General features: G+C 44.2%; 1 protein-coding gene across 13 annotated transcripts in view; it reads right to left on the bottom strand.

Annotated features, from left to right (window-relative positions):
• The window catches only part of LOC121576587 (FERM domain-containing protein 4A-like), a 242,235-nt gene that overhangs the window by 27,987 nt on the left and 195,430 nt on the right, over nucleotides 1-18,818 (bottom strand). For 12 of the 13 annotated variants that reach the window (XM_045223446.1, XM_045223448.1, XM_045223444.1 and 9 more), the window contains exons 5-11: nucleotides 12,655-12,739; nucleotides 11,265-11,321; nucleotides 9,624-9,646; nucleotides 5,184-5,267; nucleotides 4,994-5,059; nucleotides 4,684-4,741; nucleotides 4,465-4,551 (exon numbers count right to left, since the gene is read on the bottom strand). In XM_045223446.1, coding sequence (XP_045079381.1) covers nucleotides 4,465-4,551; nucleotides 4,684-4,741; nucleotides 4,994-5,059; nucleotides 5,184-5,267; nucleotides 9,624-9,646; nucleotides 11,265-11,321; nucleotides 12,655-12,739 — 460 coding nt within the window. The remainder of the gene's footprint in view (nucleotides 1-4,464; nucleotides 4,552-4,683; nucleotides 4,742-4,993; nucleotides 5,060-5,183; nucleotides 5,268-9,623; nucleotides 9,647-11,264; nucleotides 11,322-12,654; nucleotides 12,740-18,818) is intronic. The other variant, XM_045223441.1, reaches the window with a different exon arrangement.

Genomic DNA, 18,818 nt, shown 5'->3' with positions numbered 1-18,818 from the left:
ACGTGCATATTGTCAACATATAAAGTATAATTAAATGCTGTTCAAATGTCCTATGAATGCAACTGTCAAAGTTAATGCAGGAGATCTTAATTACACATATTTTTTACACTGTTAAATGCATCTCCATTTCTTCACCTCACAGACCCTTTTAAGCGCAAGTGTTTCCGCACTAGGGCTGACCCCATTTAGTCGTCTGGTCATTGTTTTTAGTCAAGCAGTCGCAAATATATATATTTTTTATGGCACACAAGACACCTGTCTGATTCGCGCCTGTCTCAGTGGACTAATCAATTGCGGATGCCACTGGGATGGCACGGTCCAAGAAGTAGGGGAGTGTGGCTAAAATGCACAAGCTACACTTTCTCCAAAATGCGCTCTCTCCCGACATTTCGTGCTCATTTATCATTGTGTGAATTGTTTGCCCTTGTTAGTGTCTATCAATTCCCTTTACATATCACCAGTAGTACATTTACCGTTAATTCCCATAATTTCTAATCTACAATGCTTGTTTGGTTATGGTAATTTCTGTTAATGCATTCAATATATTATTATTACAGTCATTTACCGTTCTCATTGTTGGAGTGGACACATTGTTTGCAGAGCTCACAACCTATGCTACACTTGTGAGAAACAAGTTTGGGTTTATTTAATTCCATTTACGAGTTTAGTCAATTTTTTCATTGTCTTTTATTTGGAGCGTTCCAGTTAATGTTGAGTAAGGACACGCACCTGATTACGCATATAGAAGTAGACCTAGGCTACCTGACCTGCACACAAATGTCGGCCTATAAATGTTCCCATTTGGGGATGTCTGATGGTGTTTCTGATTGTCTTAACTCCACCACTAATGAGCTATGGAGCCTCAAAGTAATTTTTTCTTCACCTCAAACAGCATGTAAACAAAGTCTGTTTTTAGAATCCATTGAGAATGACAATAGTTCCTCAATGTATTTGAAAAATATTTACAGCTCCCTCCCTTTTGATAATCAATCGGCATGAAAGGGAAAAATGCAAGGCTCTGATCCAGTGGAAACTTCATAAAATACCTGATTACTTCTTATCCCTTGCACAAATATCCTACAGCTGTGTCTGTCCTGAGCACACTAGCGTGGAAACTCTGAGGGCCCAGAATATTTTATACAATGTTGCAAGGTTGCTAGCGCTAGCTTCGGGCCTGACCCAGTTGATAGTTGATACAATGTTTCAAGTTCGTTGAAGACAGGCCATTTGTAGACAATGTGATTCATAGGATATTTATTTTTATCAGGATCATTTCTACCTGCAAGCTGCAATGTTTTAATTTGTTGGCTTTATGTAGGCTATTTTTACATAGTTGGCAATGGTAATAGAAGTTACTTTTAGATTTGTATCATTTTGATTTTGATTTAGATATAATTTTGATTAACCACATGACAATGATTTTGAGATACATGAAAATGTTCCACGAAAATGTGCATAGGAAAATCATAACTGGCATGCAGATCGCTAGAAATGGTAAGATAAATTGGCACCCAAATTGAAAAGGTTGTCGACCCCTGGTATAGTCTATTACCGGCAACTTCAGGAGCGTAACGGTATAATCTACGATGGCCAGCAGCAGTGGGAGGAGGCGGGTCAGGAACAGTTTTTTTTCTCCTTCTGGTTAGGCTATCTTGATCTCTGGCTCCCTCTTAAGTCATTTGTGTGTCTTAATTATTTAATCAAATAGTGTGCTTAAAGCATCAGACAAGCTCAGTAGCCTACATAAAGTTGATTTTATGTGTCTATTTATGGAAAATTATATACACTACCGTTCAAAAGTTTGGGGTCACTTAGAAATTGTCCATTAAAATAACATCAAATTGATCAGAAATACAGTGTATGTCATGCCCTGACTCTGGGGACTCGTATTTGTTGAGTCAGGGTGTGTATTTTCTGTGTGTATGTTCTATGTTGTATTTTCTAGGTTTAGATCTAGATCGTCTAGATCTATGTTGGCCGGTGTGGTTCCCAATCAGAGGCAGCTGTCGCTCGTTGTCTCTGATTGGGGACCATACTTAGGTAGCCTATTGGCACTAGTGGGTTGTGGGATCTTGTTCCGTGTAGGTATGTTTTGTGTTCTACCTTGGACTTCACGTTTCATTTGTTTATTGTTTTGTCGGTTGTTTATTCATTAAAATAAACATGTACGCATATCACGCTGCGCCTTGGTCCGTCCCGTCGATGAACGATCGTGACAGTGTAGACATTGTTAATGTTGTAAATGGCTATTGTAGCTGGAAACGGCTGATTTTTTATGGAATATCTACATAGGCGTACAGAGGCCCATTATCAGCAATCACCAGTCCTGTGTTCCAATGGCACGTTGTGTTTGCTAATCCAGGTTGATCATTTTAAAAGGCTAATTGAACATTACAAAACACTTTTGCAATTATGTTAGCACAGCTGAAAACTGTTGTGCTGATTAAAGAAGCAATACAACTGGCCTTCTTGAGACTAGTTGAGTATCTGGAGCATCAGCAATTGTGGGTTCGATTGCAGGCTCAAAATGGCCAGAAACAAATAACTTTATTCTGAAACTCGATAAATGAAGGCTATTCTATGCGAGAAATTGCCAAGAAACTGAAGATCTCGTACAACGCTGTGTACCACTCCCTTCACAGAACAGCGCAAACTGGCTCTAACCAGAATAAAAAGAGGAATGGGAGGCCCCGGTGCACAACTGAGCAAGAGGAAAAATACATTAGAGTGTCTAGTTTGAGAAACAGGCGCCTCACAGGTCCTCAACTGGCAGCTTCATTAAATAGTACCCGCAAAACACCAGTCTCAATGTCAACAGTGAAGAGGCGACTCCAGGATGTTGACCTTCTAAGCAGAGTTGCAAAGAAAAAGCCATATCTCAGACTGCCCATCTTAATCTAAATTTTTTATTGGCCAGTCTGAGATATGGCTTTTTCTTTGCAACTCTGTCTAGAAGGTCAGCATCCCGGAGTCGCCTCTTCACTGTTGACGTTGAGACTGGTGTTTTGCGGACTTATTTGGAAATTGTAGAACATTGTGGGAATGTTCTATGTAACCTATGTGAATGTCACAAGAATATTCTTGCAACATCCCAGACAACTTCCATAGCTTAACTAAATGTTCTGGGAACCTTTCATTGACTTAGATCAGGTGTTCTGTCAACATTCTTCCAGCATTATAGGAATGTCCTGTGCAACATAACTTAAACATTGCATGAATGTCATCACTAATGAGCATATTTTGTGTTTTAGGAACCTCTCTCTTTTGAAATATACCCACACTGTTCCCACAACCTAATTATATGGTCTGGGAACCTATAAAGAACTCGGAAAGGCTGTTCTGTAAACATTCTTGCAACATCAAATTAATGTTTTGTGCATCCTGATACAACATTATCCGAATGTCAGCACAACTGGACAGTTTTAGTGTTTTGGGAACCTATCTCTTGTCATATCCCCACAATGTTTCACAACATAAATAAACATTGTGGGAACCCTTATAGAACAAAAGAAAAGTGTTATGGGAACGTTCTTGTAACATCAGGTGAATGTTTTTCGCACCCTAAAAGAAACATTGTAGAATCATCCGCACAACTGGACAGTTTCTCTGTGTTGCCAACATATCCTTTATGATGTCCCCACAATGTTCCCACCAGACTGTTCCCACAACCTAATGAAACATTCTGGGAACCTTTAAAGATTAAATGTGCTCTAGGAATGTTCTTGCAACATCAGGCGAATGTTTTATACAATGATTATGATGATTATGAATCTATAATCATCAGCATGACCGGACAGTTTTTGTGTTATGAGAACACATGTGGCGACCTAACGAATGTTCTGGGAATTTTTACAGAACCAATATGTGGTTGGAAGCTAACGCCAACCACCAACTCATTCCTGTGATCTAAAATAGGAGACTAGGCCAGCATTCCCATCTTTTCTCCATGGTGATGTAACATCTAGGAAACATCAGGAGATGAGACTAGTATGGGATAGAGCAGGAAGCTGGGGGGAATGGGGCACAGTGGTGAGACATTTAGACTGGAATGCACGCACACACATACACGCAAACACACACACACACACACACACACACACACACACACACACACACACACACACACACACACACACACACACACACACACACACACACACACACACACACACACACACACACATTGGAACAGGACGGGCAAACAGGAAAGCTGAGACAGACAGGAAGCCTTTGTCAGTGCTGAGGGGTCAGAGTTCACAGACGGCGTGTGTGTGTGTGTGTGTGTGTGTGTGTGTCCGTTGATCCAGCGAGGAGACGTTGGACATTACTAGGGTCAAAGTTGAAAGGCTTTAATAGACTACCAGGTGACCGTTGGAATGACAGGATGTTCCATCTTTATAAAACGTCAGACACACAATGGAGGGAGAGAGAAAGAGAGAGACATAATTAAATTCTGTGTCTTACCTTCCTGGGTTTGACCTTGTCTTGGTAGTCATACTGGAAGATTCCTTTATAACTCAGTCCCAGCCACCACGGAATTCCCTGCTTATCCTGACACACACAGAGAGAAGATACACACATCAGAGGTTGTGTGCGTATTTCATAGCCCCCCAAGAAACTCACCCACCCACTCAGCCCCCAACCCCAAGAGAGAGAGTATGTGAGTAAGTGATAAAGTTGTACCTTAACAGTGTAGTAATGTACTCCATATGTAGGCAGGGACTCAACGATGCTCATATAACTGTTAGAGACAAAGAGACAGAGACACACAGAGAGAGACATTAGTCAGTCAGAGAGCTCACAGTGTTCAACTTCACAGCACACACTGAAGCGAGAGAGAGAGCACTATAAACACACACACACACACACACACATGGATACACTCAGCATGTGAGAGAGATGTCTGAACACACACACACAGCTCAAGAGAGAGAGCATGCAGAAAGAGAATATGAGACACACAGACACACACCCTTCCCCTCTCCAGTCTTACTTGACTATGGCCTGCCCTCTGGACTGTCCATTGAGCTTCTTGTAGTGTTCTATCACCCGGTCCTCACTGGAACAGAAAACATACACAAAATATAACTTAATCATATCAAACAGGCAGCCAGGTCGAGCAACCAGGCAGTAGAGTTTGGTGGCCCTGGTCTATTGGACCAATAAGACAGGCTGGGACTCACCAGTAGGCCAGAGATGGGTGTTCCTTCAGGGCCTGAGTTGGCAAAGCTGGAAGCTTCTTCAGGTCTGACCTTGTCACGTCATTACTGCAACACACACAGAAACACACACGTCATTACTGTGAACACACACTGAACTCAAACTGCCAAGACGTGTTGGAGACAGATTGGCATTAGTGATATAAGCCCCTACAAAGGTGTCTCCAATAATGTGATGTTTGTCTACCTCAATGATGTATTGACTTTAATCCAAGGATATTTCCTCATGATTAATCTATGGGTTTGGCCAGAGTTAGTAACTGACAAGGTAGGGGGGGGGGGACGGGGACTAATGCTGCCCTGTTGTGTTTTAGGGGAACTGATGAGACAGTCACACAGCTGGCTGGGCGTTGTCTAGGGAACAGCTGTGGAGACAGAAAGAGAGAGAGAGACAGAGCAGAGACAGAGAGCGAGAGAGAGAGAGGGAAAGAGAGAGATGAAGAAGAACCCAGACTCCATGTCTTAAACCCCTCTGTAATCCCCTAACCCTCCCAGCTCCCTGAGACTGAGACTGGGGGAAAGCCCTGGAAACATGGAAGCCAACACTCCCGACCCCAAAAACAAAAAACTTTTGTATTTATTATATATATATATATATATATATATATATATATATATATATATATATATATATATATATATATATATCTTTTAACTCAGTCGGGGTCTCAACTTACTGTTGATAGTTAGAATAGAAGGTGCAATTTCGAAATTTGGTTGTGCATCAGCAGTTTTTCTCTTTATTATCTTTTTCTCTTTATTATGTCAGTCACTGACAGTCACCCAATTAGCTACTGTATGTCAGCTAACTATTTTTTGATTGGTAAGTTAGTCTAGCCAGCTATCTAAACTTGTAGTAATCATGACCGAACACCGACCAGGCACGCAGGGCACGTGCTCAGGGGCCCTGACCTCCAGGGGACCCCCATTGATTTTGTAAGTCACTCCCACTCAGATATCATTAACATGGCATAGGTCATGGCAAAATGTGTCGAATGGCAGGAAAGTTGCTTTAATACGGCAAATATGTCTCTCCACCCTCCCAAGGCAAAATGGGTAGAATTGCTGGAAATTAGCTATAAAATTGCAAAATGTTCTCTCCGCCCCATGGCAAACTGTGTAGGATTGCAGAAAACTTGCTTTAAAACTGCAACAAAAAAAATCTACGCCCCATGGCAAAATGTGTAGAATTGATGGAAATGTACTTTAAAACGTACATTTTTCTCTCCGCCGTCTAGAGGGAGGTCACAATTTTTTTTTGCCTGCGAGGTGGGGGTGCCCACCATCCAAATCCCACCTAGGGCCCCCAAAAGTCTAGCAAACAATGCTACCGTAATATTTAGTGTAATATGTCCATAAATGCTATTTATTCACCAAATAAGAAGGTGTGTAAACATCCTTTATCCTCCACTACATCTCTGGCCTTTTTGGCATGATTTGGTGAATCATGACCTCCTTTTCTGTGTGTGTGTCACATTCCAGAGCTCAGTGGAACGCCATGTTTATTTATGCTCTCTGTGAAGAGGAAATGGGGTCAAAGGTGAACGCTGTTCAACCCTGTCTTCACCGCTCACACACTGATGAATAATTTGTATCCTGTACCTCTCTAAGATACAGAACAACGATATAAGATACTGTATGTGTTTCCCTTTAACTGTAAAGGCCTTGCAATCCATCTGTATTTAAAGAAAGATAGTAATGCAAAAAACACCTATATAAACAACCAAAGTTATACAGTGGGGAAAAAAAGTATTTAGTCAGCCACCAATTGTGCAAGTTCTCCCACTTAAAAAGATGAGAGAGGCCTGTAATTTTCATCATAGGTACACGTCAACTATGACAGACAAAATGAGAAAAGAAATTCCAGAAAATCACATTGTAGGATTTTTATGAATTTATTTGCAAATTATGGTGGAAAATAAGTATTTGGTCACTCCCTCCAAAGATTTTCTATGGGGTTGAGATCTGGAGACTGGCTAGGCCACTCCAGGACCTTGAAATGCTTCTTATGAAGCCACTCCTTCGTTGCCCGGGCGGTGTGTTTGGGATCATTGTCATGCTGAAAGACCCAGCCACGTTTCATCTTCAATGCCCTTGCTGATGGAAGGAGGTTTTCACTCAAAATCTCACGATACATGGCCCCATTCATTCTTTCCTTTACACGGATCAGTCGTCCTGGTCCCTTTGCAGAAAAACAGCCCCAAAGCATGATGTTTCCACCCCCCATGCTTCACAGTAGGTATGGTGTTCTTTGGATGCAACTCAGCATTCTTTGTCCTCCAAACACGACGAGTTGAGTTTTTACCAAAAAGTTATATTTTGGTTTCATCTGGCCATATGACATTCTCCCCAATCCTCTTCTGGATCATCCAAATGCACTCTAGCAAACTTCAGACGGGCCTGGACATGTACTGGCTTAAGCAGGGGGGACACAGCAGGATTTGAGTCCCTGGCGGCGTAGTGTGTTACTGATGGTAGGCTTTGTTGCTTTGGTCCCAGCTCTCTGCAGGTCATTCACTAGGTCCCCCGTGTGGTTCTGGGATTTTTGCTAACCGTTCTTGTGATCATTTTGACCCCACGGGGTGAGATCTTGCGTGGAGCCCCAGATCGAGGGAGATTATCAGTGGTGTTGTATGTCTTCCATTTCCTAATAATTGCTCCCACAGTTGATTTCTTCAAACCAAGCTGCTTACCTATTGCAGATTCAGTCTTCCCAGCCTGGTGCAGGTCTACAATTTTGTTTCTGGTGTCCTTTGACAGCTCTTTGGTCTTGGCCATAGTGGAGTTTGGAGTGTGACTGTTTGAGGTTGTGGACAGGTGTATTTTATACTGATAACAAGTTCAAACAGGTGCCATTACTACAGGTAACGAGGGGAGGACAGAGGAGCCTCAAAGAAGAAGTTACAGGTCTGTGAGAGCCAGAAATCTTGCTTGTTTGTAGGTGACCAAATACTTATTTTCCACCATAATTTGCAAATAAATTCATTAAAAATCCTACAATGTGATTTTCTGGATTTTTTCCTCCAATTTGTCTGTCATAGTTAGCGTGCCTATATAGATAACCATCTCTCCATCTTTTAAGTGGAACGTTGCGCCGGATCCTACCAGCTGGGTCGGATCGACCGGGCGCACGGGGGATTGAGGAAGGGTGGTGGTCAAGCCCGAGCCGCCTCCGAGGAGCAACACCCACCCAGCCCTCCCTGTTTGGGGTTTTGAGGCGCTGGTCGCAGTCCGCGCCTTTTGGGGGGTACTGTCACGCTCTGGCTCCGGGACTTTGTATGTTGAGCCAGGGTGTGTTCGTTTTGTTGTGTTTTGGTTGGTTGTCTTTGGGTGTGTTATCTTGGTTGTTCGTGTGACTCCCAATCAGTGGTAACGAGTGTCAGCTGTCGGCTCGTTATCTCTGATTGGGAGCCATATTTAAACTGTGTTTTCACCTTGGGGTTGTGGGTTTTTGTTCCATGTTCTGTCAGTGTCACAGAGGACTTCACGTATCGTCATTTGTTTTGTTGTTTCGTGGTTGCTTTAATTTAATAAAGTCAACATGTTCGCTCAACACGCTGCGCCTTGGTCCGCTTCCTTAGACGATCGTGACACTTGCACAATTGGTGGCTGACTAAATACTTTTTTTCCCCACTGTACATTGTAATATATTTGCAAACATGTCATTTTGTAAACACACATTTTCACTATGATGCTTCTAACTAACCTTCACTTTCCAAACCGATACAGTGGCCGACAAATCATCCATCTCCCAAAAAGTGTAAACCAATACAGAGCAAACTGTTTTAGGGGGCAGAAGGCTCATCATGTGAGCTGCCCTCCCTGCCTTCATCTCACCCTGTTACACTGCTCTGGTCTTAATTGGCTAGCAGTCATGCACTGTGGAGCCCTGTCACACGCACACACACACACACATACACACACACAGCCATGCACTACAATAAACTACCCCCCACTGACCCTCTCTAAAGACAGACTCTTCAGCGCTGGATGGAGAGAGTGAATCAGGGGACTGGGGTTGAGAGGCAGACAGGCAGACAAGTGCAGGTCTTTTGAGAGGAGAGGGAGGGAGGCGATTTGCTTTGCTGCTCTGAAGTGCTCAGAGTGCCCAGGACAGACCCCCTACACAGGGTGTAATTGTTCCCCTGTCACACACACACACACATGCACACACACACAGACACACATTTTACATTTTAGTCAACACACACACACACACACACACACACAAACCCTATCCCACCCTCCCCTCACCCAAAAACCAAACAAACACGTGGGCCACATCCCATCTACTCCCCACTGAGACAGGGACTATAGGCCGGAGGCTCCTGGATACTAGTTGTTATAGTGTACATTATACACATACCACTTACTTTAGTACAGATATATAATAACTGTTCTTACCTGATGAAGTCACCTTTAGCCTCCTGGAAAGAGAAAAGAGAGAGAGAGGTGGTTAGCACCAGGGTTGGACTCAATTCAGAATTTTGGAATTGACTCCCATTCAACTCATGAATTGAAATTGGAAGTAGAATGTAAATCAGTGCAATTCAAAGAATTTCCACTCAGTAATAGAACATGGGAGTTTCATTGAATCTTACATGTCACACTTCCAGATACCAAAGAATATACCACTTTTCTCTGGAAACAATGTTAATATACTATTTTAACCTTAGTGCTTTGAATAGGCAATTATATTTCCACCAACCATTTCATTTGTTTAGCTTCTTTTTGAAGGCCTCAGGGTCAACTTGAGGGTTAAACTAATGGATTCTGTGAAATGTAGTATTTTCCCCATATTGAACAAAATGTACAGTAGAATATTCGCATACAGGTTTTGTTTTCCTTGATCATTCATTTTAAAAGTCTGTTCTAGAAATCTATTGTTTCAACAATATTTTCTATGCAGGTATATAACAACATGTTTGATGTTTTATGTAGAAGATGTATATTTGTATAGACTATACCTAATATAGAATAGAAGAGGCATTTTAATGTAATTTAATTTCACAGAATGTAATTATATTTCCTTGAATTGCAATTCTGTATCCTGTTTACTACTTCAATTCAAATTTAAGAATTTAACTGGTATTTATGAGGCATTCTCAATTCAATTATGAATTGAGCCCAACCCTGTTTGATACATACACTCAGGGGTGCAACTTTGGCTTTAGAAGTGGGGGGGACATTATTATTATTATATATTTTTTATCCAGTCGGATAAACACTCCAAACAGCTTACTCAACCGCTTGGAGGCGTCCACATGGTCCTAAAGCACACCGTTGCCTGATTTTGTATAACATTCCAATTATAAAACTGGGGGGGGACAAAAATGCAATTTCAGAATGTGGGGCTGTCCCCAGTGAAAGTTGCGCCCCTGCATACACTACTATGGAGGGGAGAAAGCTGGCTTTTGCGGGTCAGGTAGTGAGTGTGTACGTGCGTCTGCGTCTGTGTGGGTGGGTGAGTGTACAGTGAGGTCTCCTGTGGTGAAATCAGAGAGAAATGTAATCCATCTGGAGCAAAACCTCTAAAGGCCAAGAGATACGTACCTGATGCATCTGCACCTGCAGACACACACACGCACGCGGACACACACACACACACACACAAACGCACACACACTCACACGCCACAGTCTGTGAGTGTGTGTAAGCTGGTGTTTCAGGGTACTGAGGTAATGGGCTGACCTAGACTGAGGGGGAACCCTACACACTCCCTGGCCAATATACACACTCACTCCCTGGAACTAGGGATGGGAGCCCATTCAATCAATGTCTGATTTTTCAAATGATAAACATGATAAACATGACATACCAATGGCAACAGTCAGAGGAGTTGGCTAGAGCAGACACAGATCCAGGCAAACAACACTTATAATGTAAAGCAGGATTAAAGGAAAGACAGCTCACTATTTCAGTAGAAGGGAAGGGTCAAGTGAGTAATGTGGTCTGTGTCTGGAACACCCACATAAGTTGGAGTCAGAGTAGTTACATGTAGAGGGATGTAAGTCATTGGTCAAAGCTAGTGTAACTCTTACTTACCTGTAGGATATAGGAGGCCAGCTCAAATACCACCTCACTGTCCACCTCAATGAGCTCCTTAGAGAAATAGAGAGAGAGAGAGAGGAAGATGGAGAGAGAGAGAGAGAGAGAGAGAGAGAGAGAGAGAGAGAGAGAGAGAGAGAGAGAGAGAGAGAGAGAGAGAGAGAGAGAATGAACGCATTAGATAAAGGGTATTCCTTGACTCTGTACTCACAGTGCTAATAAAACTAATCCATGGGAGCTGTGAGGGCCACATTTCATACATCACATTTATCCTGTACCTACAATACAACAATGAAAAACACATTCATACAGAATACACACGTTTCTATCACATTTTCCCCAGGACTCTCATTTCTCCATTGCTTTATTGTTGTATCTATCCCTCGCTTCCTCCCTCTCTCCCTCCCTGATTTCTTGTCCTCTCTTCATGGGGGGTTGTGTTCTCTGCTTCAGCTCAGAGATTACAGTGTGATGGGATTAACGGGGGAAGAGAGAATGAGGGAATGCACTGGTGACTCTCTTTCATCCTACAGTATCTCTGTCTTTCTCTTTGTCTCTCCATCCTGTTTACTTAGATGAGCAATGCTGGGACTGGGCCTACTCACACACATAGAAGTGGGTCTGAGGGAAGTGTATGTGGGTGTTAAGGGGTGACTAGTGACTAAAAGGGTCAGGTATGTAAGGAATGTCCTGTTTACGATCCCTGGCAGTTAATTGGTTAAGAGATCAGACAGCAGAGTGAAACACAACACTGAGTGCACTACCACACAGCATGGGCTCTCACCACGGGGCTGTGGCCTAGCAGTGTGTGTGTGTGTATGTGTGTGTCTGTATGTGTGTGTGGTCCAGTGTAAAACACGCACGCCATCAACGCAGACAGGAGATGACTGCATTAAAACAACTCTAACATCTTAAACTTATCCACGTGTTTAACATTGACACAGAGAGTTGGTAATATGTTAATTCATGTCAAGTAAAAAGGAGACTTCACAGACAACCCTCTCTTCACTAGAGTCTGTTGGCCAGTCAGAGTGTGCCAGTCTCCCTTTATAAACAGCCTAGTCTTAGGTGTGATCTACTGGCTACGTGTTAGCATACGCTAAGCTATCAGTGCTGGGGATGTATTAGGAAAAGCTCTGGGTGTTGCTGGGGTGTTAGCATCTCTATTGGTGGAGGCATTTTGTTAGCAGGGGCTGGTTAACACTTTTGGTGCTGGAGATAGCGTAAGCTTAGCTAATGCTATATCTGTTCAAGCATCACACTGATGACTCAACAACCCACATATGCCCCCTTGTGGTGCAGTAACGACATGACTGGGAAAATAAATACACTACTAATCAATAAAGAACATGTATGCAAACTCAACTACAGGTAGTGATTAACTTACCTTGTATATGCAGGACTTAGCATTGAGGAAGAAGAGTTCAATAGTAGCATTGTCCTTCAGGTAGGAAATACTCTCTATGTAAAACCTAGAACACAGTCAATAAAACACATTATTATAGACCATCAGGAATGACATACTCTCTAATAACTGTGATGAACAGAAAAATTAATTACATTTCAGTATTATAGACCACGACACAATGAGTTGAAATGTTATGTAGCCTGGAACCAGACTGAAGTCAAAAGAAGCTCATTCAATCTACAGTAGTTCCAAGCTTCTATCTGTGGCAGAACTACAGTGAACAGAGTGTCCACTAGGGGTCATCAGACATTAGGCTTCCACACAGTTCCTATACCGTTCTCTGTCTGATACATGGCAACCATCCAACACACACACACACACGCATGCCATGCACACACAACAAACACACACACACACAAACACAACACACACACCACACTGAGAAACACACACATCAAATACACCAACAGTGCAAAAGTGGACATGATGCATTTCACACAATGGTGAGCTGGCTGGCTGGATGGCTAGCTGCATCATCATCAGTGTGCAGGCAGGGAAACACAATAACCTACATGTACTTATGCATCAGTAGTGAGATGGGTGCTGCTGTAACATTATAATGTAGTCTATATACAGTACCAGTTAAAAGTTTGAACACACCTACTCATTCCAGGGTGTTTCTTTATTTTTACTATTTTCTACATTGTAGGATAATAGTGAAGACATCAAAACTATGAAAAAAACACATATGGAATCATGTAGTAACCAAAAAAGTGTTACACAAATCAAAATATATTTTATCTTTTAGGATCTTCAAATAGCCACCCTTTGCCTTGATGACAGCTTTGCACACTCTTGGCATTCTCTCAACCAGCTTCACCTGGAATGCTTTTCCAACAGTCTTGAAGGAGTTCCCACATATGCTGAGCACTTGTTGGCTGCATTTCCTTCACTCTGCCGTCCGACTCATCCCAAACCAATTTTTTTGAACGGGGCATGCTTATTTAAGATGGAGAGGAAAGCACTTTTAAAGAACATCCAGGCATCCTCTACTGACGGAATGAGGTCAATATCCATCCAGGATACCCGGGCCAGGTCAATTAGAAAGGCCTGCTCGCTAAAGTGTTTTATGGAGCGTTTGATAGTGATGAGGGGTGGTCGTTTGACCGCGGACCCATTACGGATGCAGGCAATGAGGCAGTGATCGCTGAGATTGTATGTATTAGGTGTATTTGGAGGGTAAATTAGTTAGGATGATATCTATGAGGGTGCCCATGTTTACGGATTTAGGGTTGTACCTGGTAGGTTCCTTGATAATTTGTGTGAGATTGAGGGCATCTAGTTTAGATTGTAGGATGGCCGGGGTGTTAAGCATATCCCAGTTTAGGTCACCAAGCAGTACGAACTCTGAGGATAGATGGGGGGCAATCAATTCACATATGGTGTCCAGGGCACAGCTGGGGGCTGAGGGGGGTCTGTAGCAAGCGGCAACAGTGATAGACTTATTTCTGGAGAGGTGGATTTTTAGAAGTAGAAGCTCAAACTGTTTGGGCAAAGACCTAGTATGAGTCCCAGCATTGCTCATCTAAGTAAACAGGATGGAGAGAAAAAGAGAAAGACAGAGATACTGTAGAATGATAAAGCTCTGCAGGCTATCTCTACAGTAGATTGCAACTCCGCCCCCTTTGGCAGTTCTATCTAGATGGAAAATTTCAGAGTTCTTGGTGGTCTTCCTAAGCCAGGATTCAGACACTGCTAGAACATCAGGGTTGGCGGAGTGTGCTAACGCAGTGAGTAACTCAAACTTAGGGAGGAGGCTTCTGATATTAATATGCAAAAAAACAAGGCTTTTACGGTTACAGAAGTCAATAAATGATAGCGCCTGGGGAGTAGGAGTGATACTGGGGGCTACAGGGCCTGGGTTAACCTCTACATCACCAGAGGAACAGAGCAGGAGTAGAATAAGGATACGGCTAAAGGCTTTAAAAACTGGTATTCTAGTGCGTTGGGTACAGAGAATAAAAGGGGCAGATTTCCGGGCGTTGTAGAATAGATTCAGGGCATTATGTGCAGACAAGGATATGGAAGGATATGAGTACAGTGGAGGTACACCTAAGCATTGGGTAACTATGAAAGAGATAGCATCACTGGAGGTACCGATTGAGCCGGTCTCCGCGTGTATGGGGGGTGGGACAAAGGAGCTCTCTGAGGCTGGATGAGCGGGACTGGGGGCTCTACAGTGAAATTGTATAATAAGAACTAACCGGAACAGCAATAGGCAAGACATATTGACATGGGAGAGAGGCATAAAGCAATCACAGGTGTTATTCGAGAGAGCTAAGACAACAACTGGTAATGGCAACGAAAGTTTGAGCTGAGGCTAAACAGATAAACAGGACAGATAAACAGGATGGGGGTACCGTGTAAAGGAACAGTCCAGCAGGCATCAGCTGTGCAGTGAACAGCAATAGGTGAGACCGGGAGCAGTTCGAATGGCTGCTACAGCACAGGCGAGCAGGAAGCACGGCTGTTGATTGCGTGTGCTAGCGGGCCGGGGCTAGCAGATGGATCTTCGTGGTCGTCGCAACGGGAAGCCTGTTGAAACCACATCAGATGATTACGTCGGCAGACCAGTCGTGATGGATTGGCGGGGCTCCGTGTCAACACTAGGAGGTTGACAGAGAGGTAGATAGCCGGGAGATAGGCCTGGCTCGAGTCTAGCTCAAGGCTAACTAGTGCTTGCTTCGGGTGCGGTGGTGATTAGCCAACAACATCCATTCTGTTCAGGCTAGCTAGTTGTGATGATCTGGTGTTAAGGTCCAGTGATTCAGTGATTCCGGCAGAAAATCCGATATGTTCTTGGTCGATAGCGCGCTGTGCAGACAGTGCAGACTGGCCGATAATAGTCCAGGCTAGAGCTGGCTGGTAGGTAGTGCAGGCCACGGACAATGGTAAAAACCGCTAACGGTGGCTAATAGCAAGTAGCTAGTTAGCTAGTTAGCTGGCTAGCTGGCTAGTTTCAACAGGAAGTTCTGGATAAAAAAGGTAAAATAAATAATATAATCCGTTCCACATTGGGTGAGGCGGGTTGCAGGAAAGTATATTTAGTTGAAGGATGAAAAGTGTGATTGAGAAATATATACGAAAGAGACAAAAAACAAAAAACAGGCTATTTACACGGACACACTACAGAGTACACGACCGCACTGCTACGCCATCTTGGATTCAGACGAGCTTATCACATTCTATGCTCGCTTTGAGGCTGACAATACAGAGCCATACAGGAAGACTCTCACTGCTGCCGCTTTCAAGGAGCGGGACTCTAACCCGGACGCTTATAAGAAATCCCGCTATGCCCTCCGACGAACCATCAAACAGGCAAAGAGTCAATACAGGACTAAGATTGAATCGTACTACACTGGCTCTGACGCTCGTCGGATGTGGCAGGTCTTGAAAACTATTACAGACTACAAAGGGAAGCACAGCCGCGAGCTGCCCAGTGACACAATACTTCCAGACGAGCTAAACCACTTCTATGCTCGCTTCGAGGCAAGCAACACTGAAGCATGCATGAGAGCACCAGCTGTTCCGGATGACTATGTGATCACGCTCTCCGTAGCCGATGTGAGTAAGACTTTTAAGCAGGTCAACATTCACAAGGCCGCAGGGCCAGACGGATTACCAGGACGTGTACTCCGAGCATGTGCTGACCAACTGGCAAGTGTCTTCACTGACATTTTCAACATGTCCCCTGACTGAGTCTGTAATACCAACATGTTTCAAGCAGACCACCATAGTCCCCGTGCCCAAGGACTCTAAGATAACCTGCCTAAATGACTACCGACCCGTAGCACTGACGTCTGTAGCCATGAAGTGCTTTGAAAGGCTGGTCATGGCTCACATCAACAGCATTATCCCAGAAACCCTAGACCCACTCCAATTTGCACACCGCCCCAACAGATCCACAGATGATGCAATCTCTATTGCACTCCACACTGCCCTTTCCCACCTGGACAAGAGGAACACCTACGTGAGAATGCTATTCATTGACTACAGCTCAGCATTCAACAACATAGTGCCCTCAAAGCTCATCACTAAGCTAAGGATTCTGGGACTAAACACCTCCCTCTGCAACTGGATCCTGGACTTCTTGACAGGCCGCCCCCAAGTGGTAAGGGTAGGTAACAACACATCTGCCACACTGATCCTCAACACGGGGGCCCCTCAGGGGTGCGTGCTCAGTCCCCTCCTGTACTCCCTGTTCACCCATGACTGCATGGCCAGGCACGACTCCAACACCATCATTAAGTTTGCCGACGACACAACAGTGGTAGGCCTGATCACCGACAACGATGAGACAGCCTATAGGGAGGAGGTCAGAGACCTGGCCGTGTGGTGCCAGGACAACAACCTCTCCCCTCAACGTGACCAAGACAAAGGAGATGATTGTGGACTACAGGAAAAAAAAGAGGACTGAGCACGCCCCCATTCTCATCGACGGGGCTGTAGTGGAACAGGTTGAGAGCTTCAAGTTCCTTGGTGTCCACATCACCAACGAACTATCATGGTCCAAACACACCAAGACAGTCGTGAAGAGGGCACGACAAAGCCTATTCCCCCTCAGGAGACTGAAAAGATTTGGCATGGGTCCTCAGATCCTCAAAAAAATTCTACAGCTGCATCATCGAGAGCATCCTGACTGGTTGCATCACCGCCTGGTATGGCAACTGCTTGGCCTCCGACCGCAAGGCACTACAGAGGGTAGTGCATACGGCCCAGTACATTATTGGGGCCAAGCTTCCTGCCATCCAGGACCTCTATACCAGGCGGTGTCAGAGGAAAGCCCTCAAAATTGTCAAAGACTCCAGCCACCCTAGTCATAGACTGTTCTCTCTGCTACCGCACGGCAAGCGGTACCGGAGTGCCAAGTCTAGGTCCAAAAGACTTCTCAACAGCTTCTACCCCCAAGCCATAAGACTCCTGAACAGCTAATCATGGCTACCCGGACTATTTGCACTGCCCCCCCACCCCGTCCTTTTACGCTACTGCTACTCTGTTAATTATTTATGCATAGTCACTTTAACTCTGCCCACATGTACATATTACTTCAACTACCTCAACTAGCTGGTGCCCCCGCACATTGACTCTGCACCGATACCCCCCATGTATATAGCCTCCCTACAATTATTTTATTTTACTTCTGCTCTTTTTTTCTCAACACTTTTTTTGTTGTTGTTTTATTTTTACTTTTTTGTTAAATAAATGCATTGTTAAATAAATGCATTGTTGGTTAAGGGCTGTAAGTAAGCATTTCACTGTAATGTCTGCACCTGTTGTATTCGGCGCATGTGGCCAATACAATTTGATTTGATTTGATTTGACCAGGTGCTTTCACTCTCCGAGACTGACGTGAGGAAAACTCACAAAAGAGTGAACACTCAAAAAAACACCAGCCCAGATGGTATCCCAGGTCTCGTCCTCAGAGTGTGTGCTGACCAGCTGGCGAGCGTCTTCTCTGACATCTTCAACCTGTCCCTGTTCCAGGCTGTAGTCTCCACCTGCTTCAAGGAGACCACCATCGTCACAGTGCCCAAGAAAAACAAGGTGATATGCTGAAATTACTATTGCCCCGTCGCACTCACCCCTCTGCCTCGGTCATCATGAAGTGCTTCGAGAGGCTGGTCATGGCCCACATCAAGGCCAGAATGGGCCCACAAAAATGTGCCTACCGCTCCAACAGATCCACGGAAGATAAAATGTCCATCGGTACTCACACGCCGTAACACATCTGGGCAAGAGGTTCACCTATGTGAGAATGCTGTTCATTGACTACAGTTCAGCATTCAACACTATTGTTCCCTCCAAGCTTGACACCAAGCTCAGAGTCCTGGGTCTGGACACCACACCCTGCAACTGGACCCTGGACTTCCTGACGGGCAGACCACAGGCTGTGAGGATTGGCAACAATATCTCCTCCACAGGGGTGTGTCCTCAGCCCTCTGCTGAACTCCCTGTTCACCCACGACTGAGTGGCTTTCCACAACACCTAGTCCATCATCAAATTTGCTGACGACCCTACGGTTGTAGGCCTGATAACCAACAACGACAATTCAGCCTATAGGCAGGAGGTAAGTGAACTGGCA

This window comes from Coregonus clupeaformis, chromosome 11, assembly GCF_020615455.1.
Source record: "Coregonus clupeaformis isolate EN_2021a chromosome 11, ASM2061545v1, whole genome shotgun sequence".
Lineage (NCBI taxonomy): Eukaryota > Metazoa > Chordata > Actinopteri > Salmoniformes > Salmonidae > Coregonus > Coregonus clupeaformis.
This window is presented reverse-complemented; position numbering and strand designations above follow the sequence as displayed.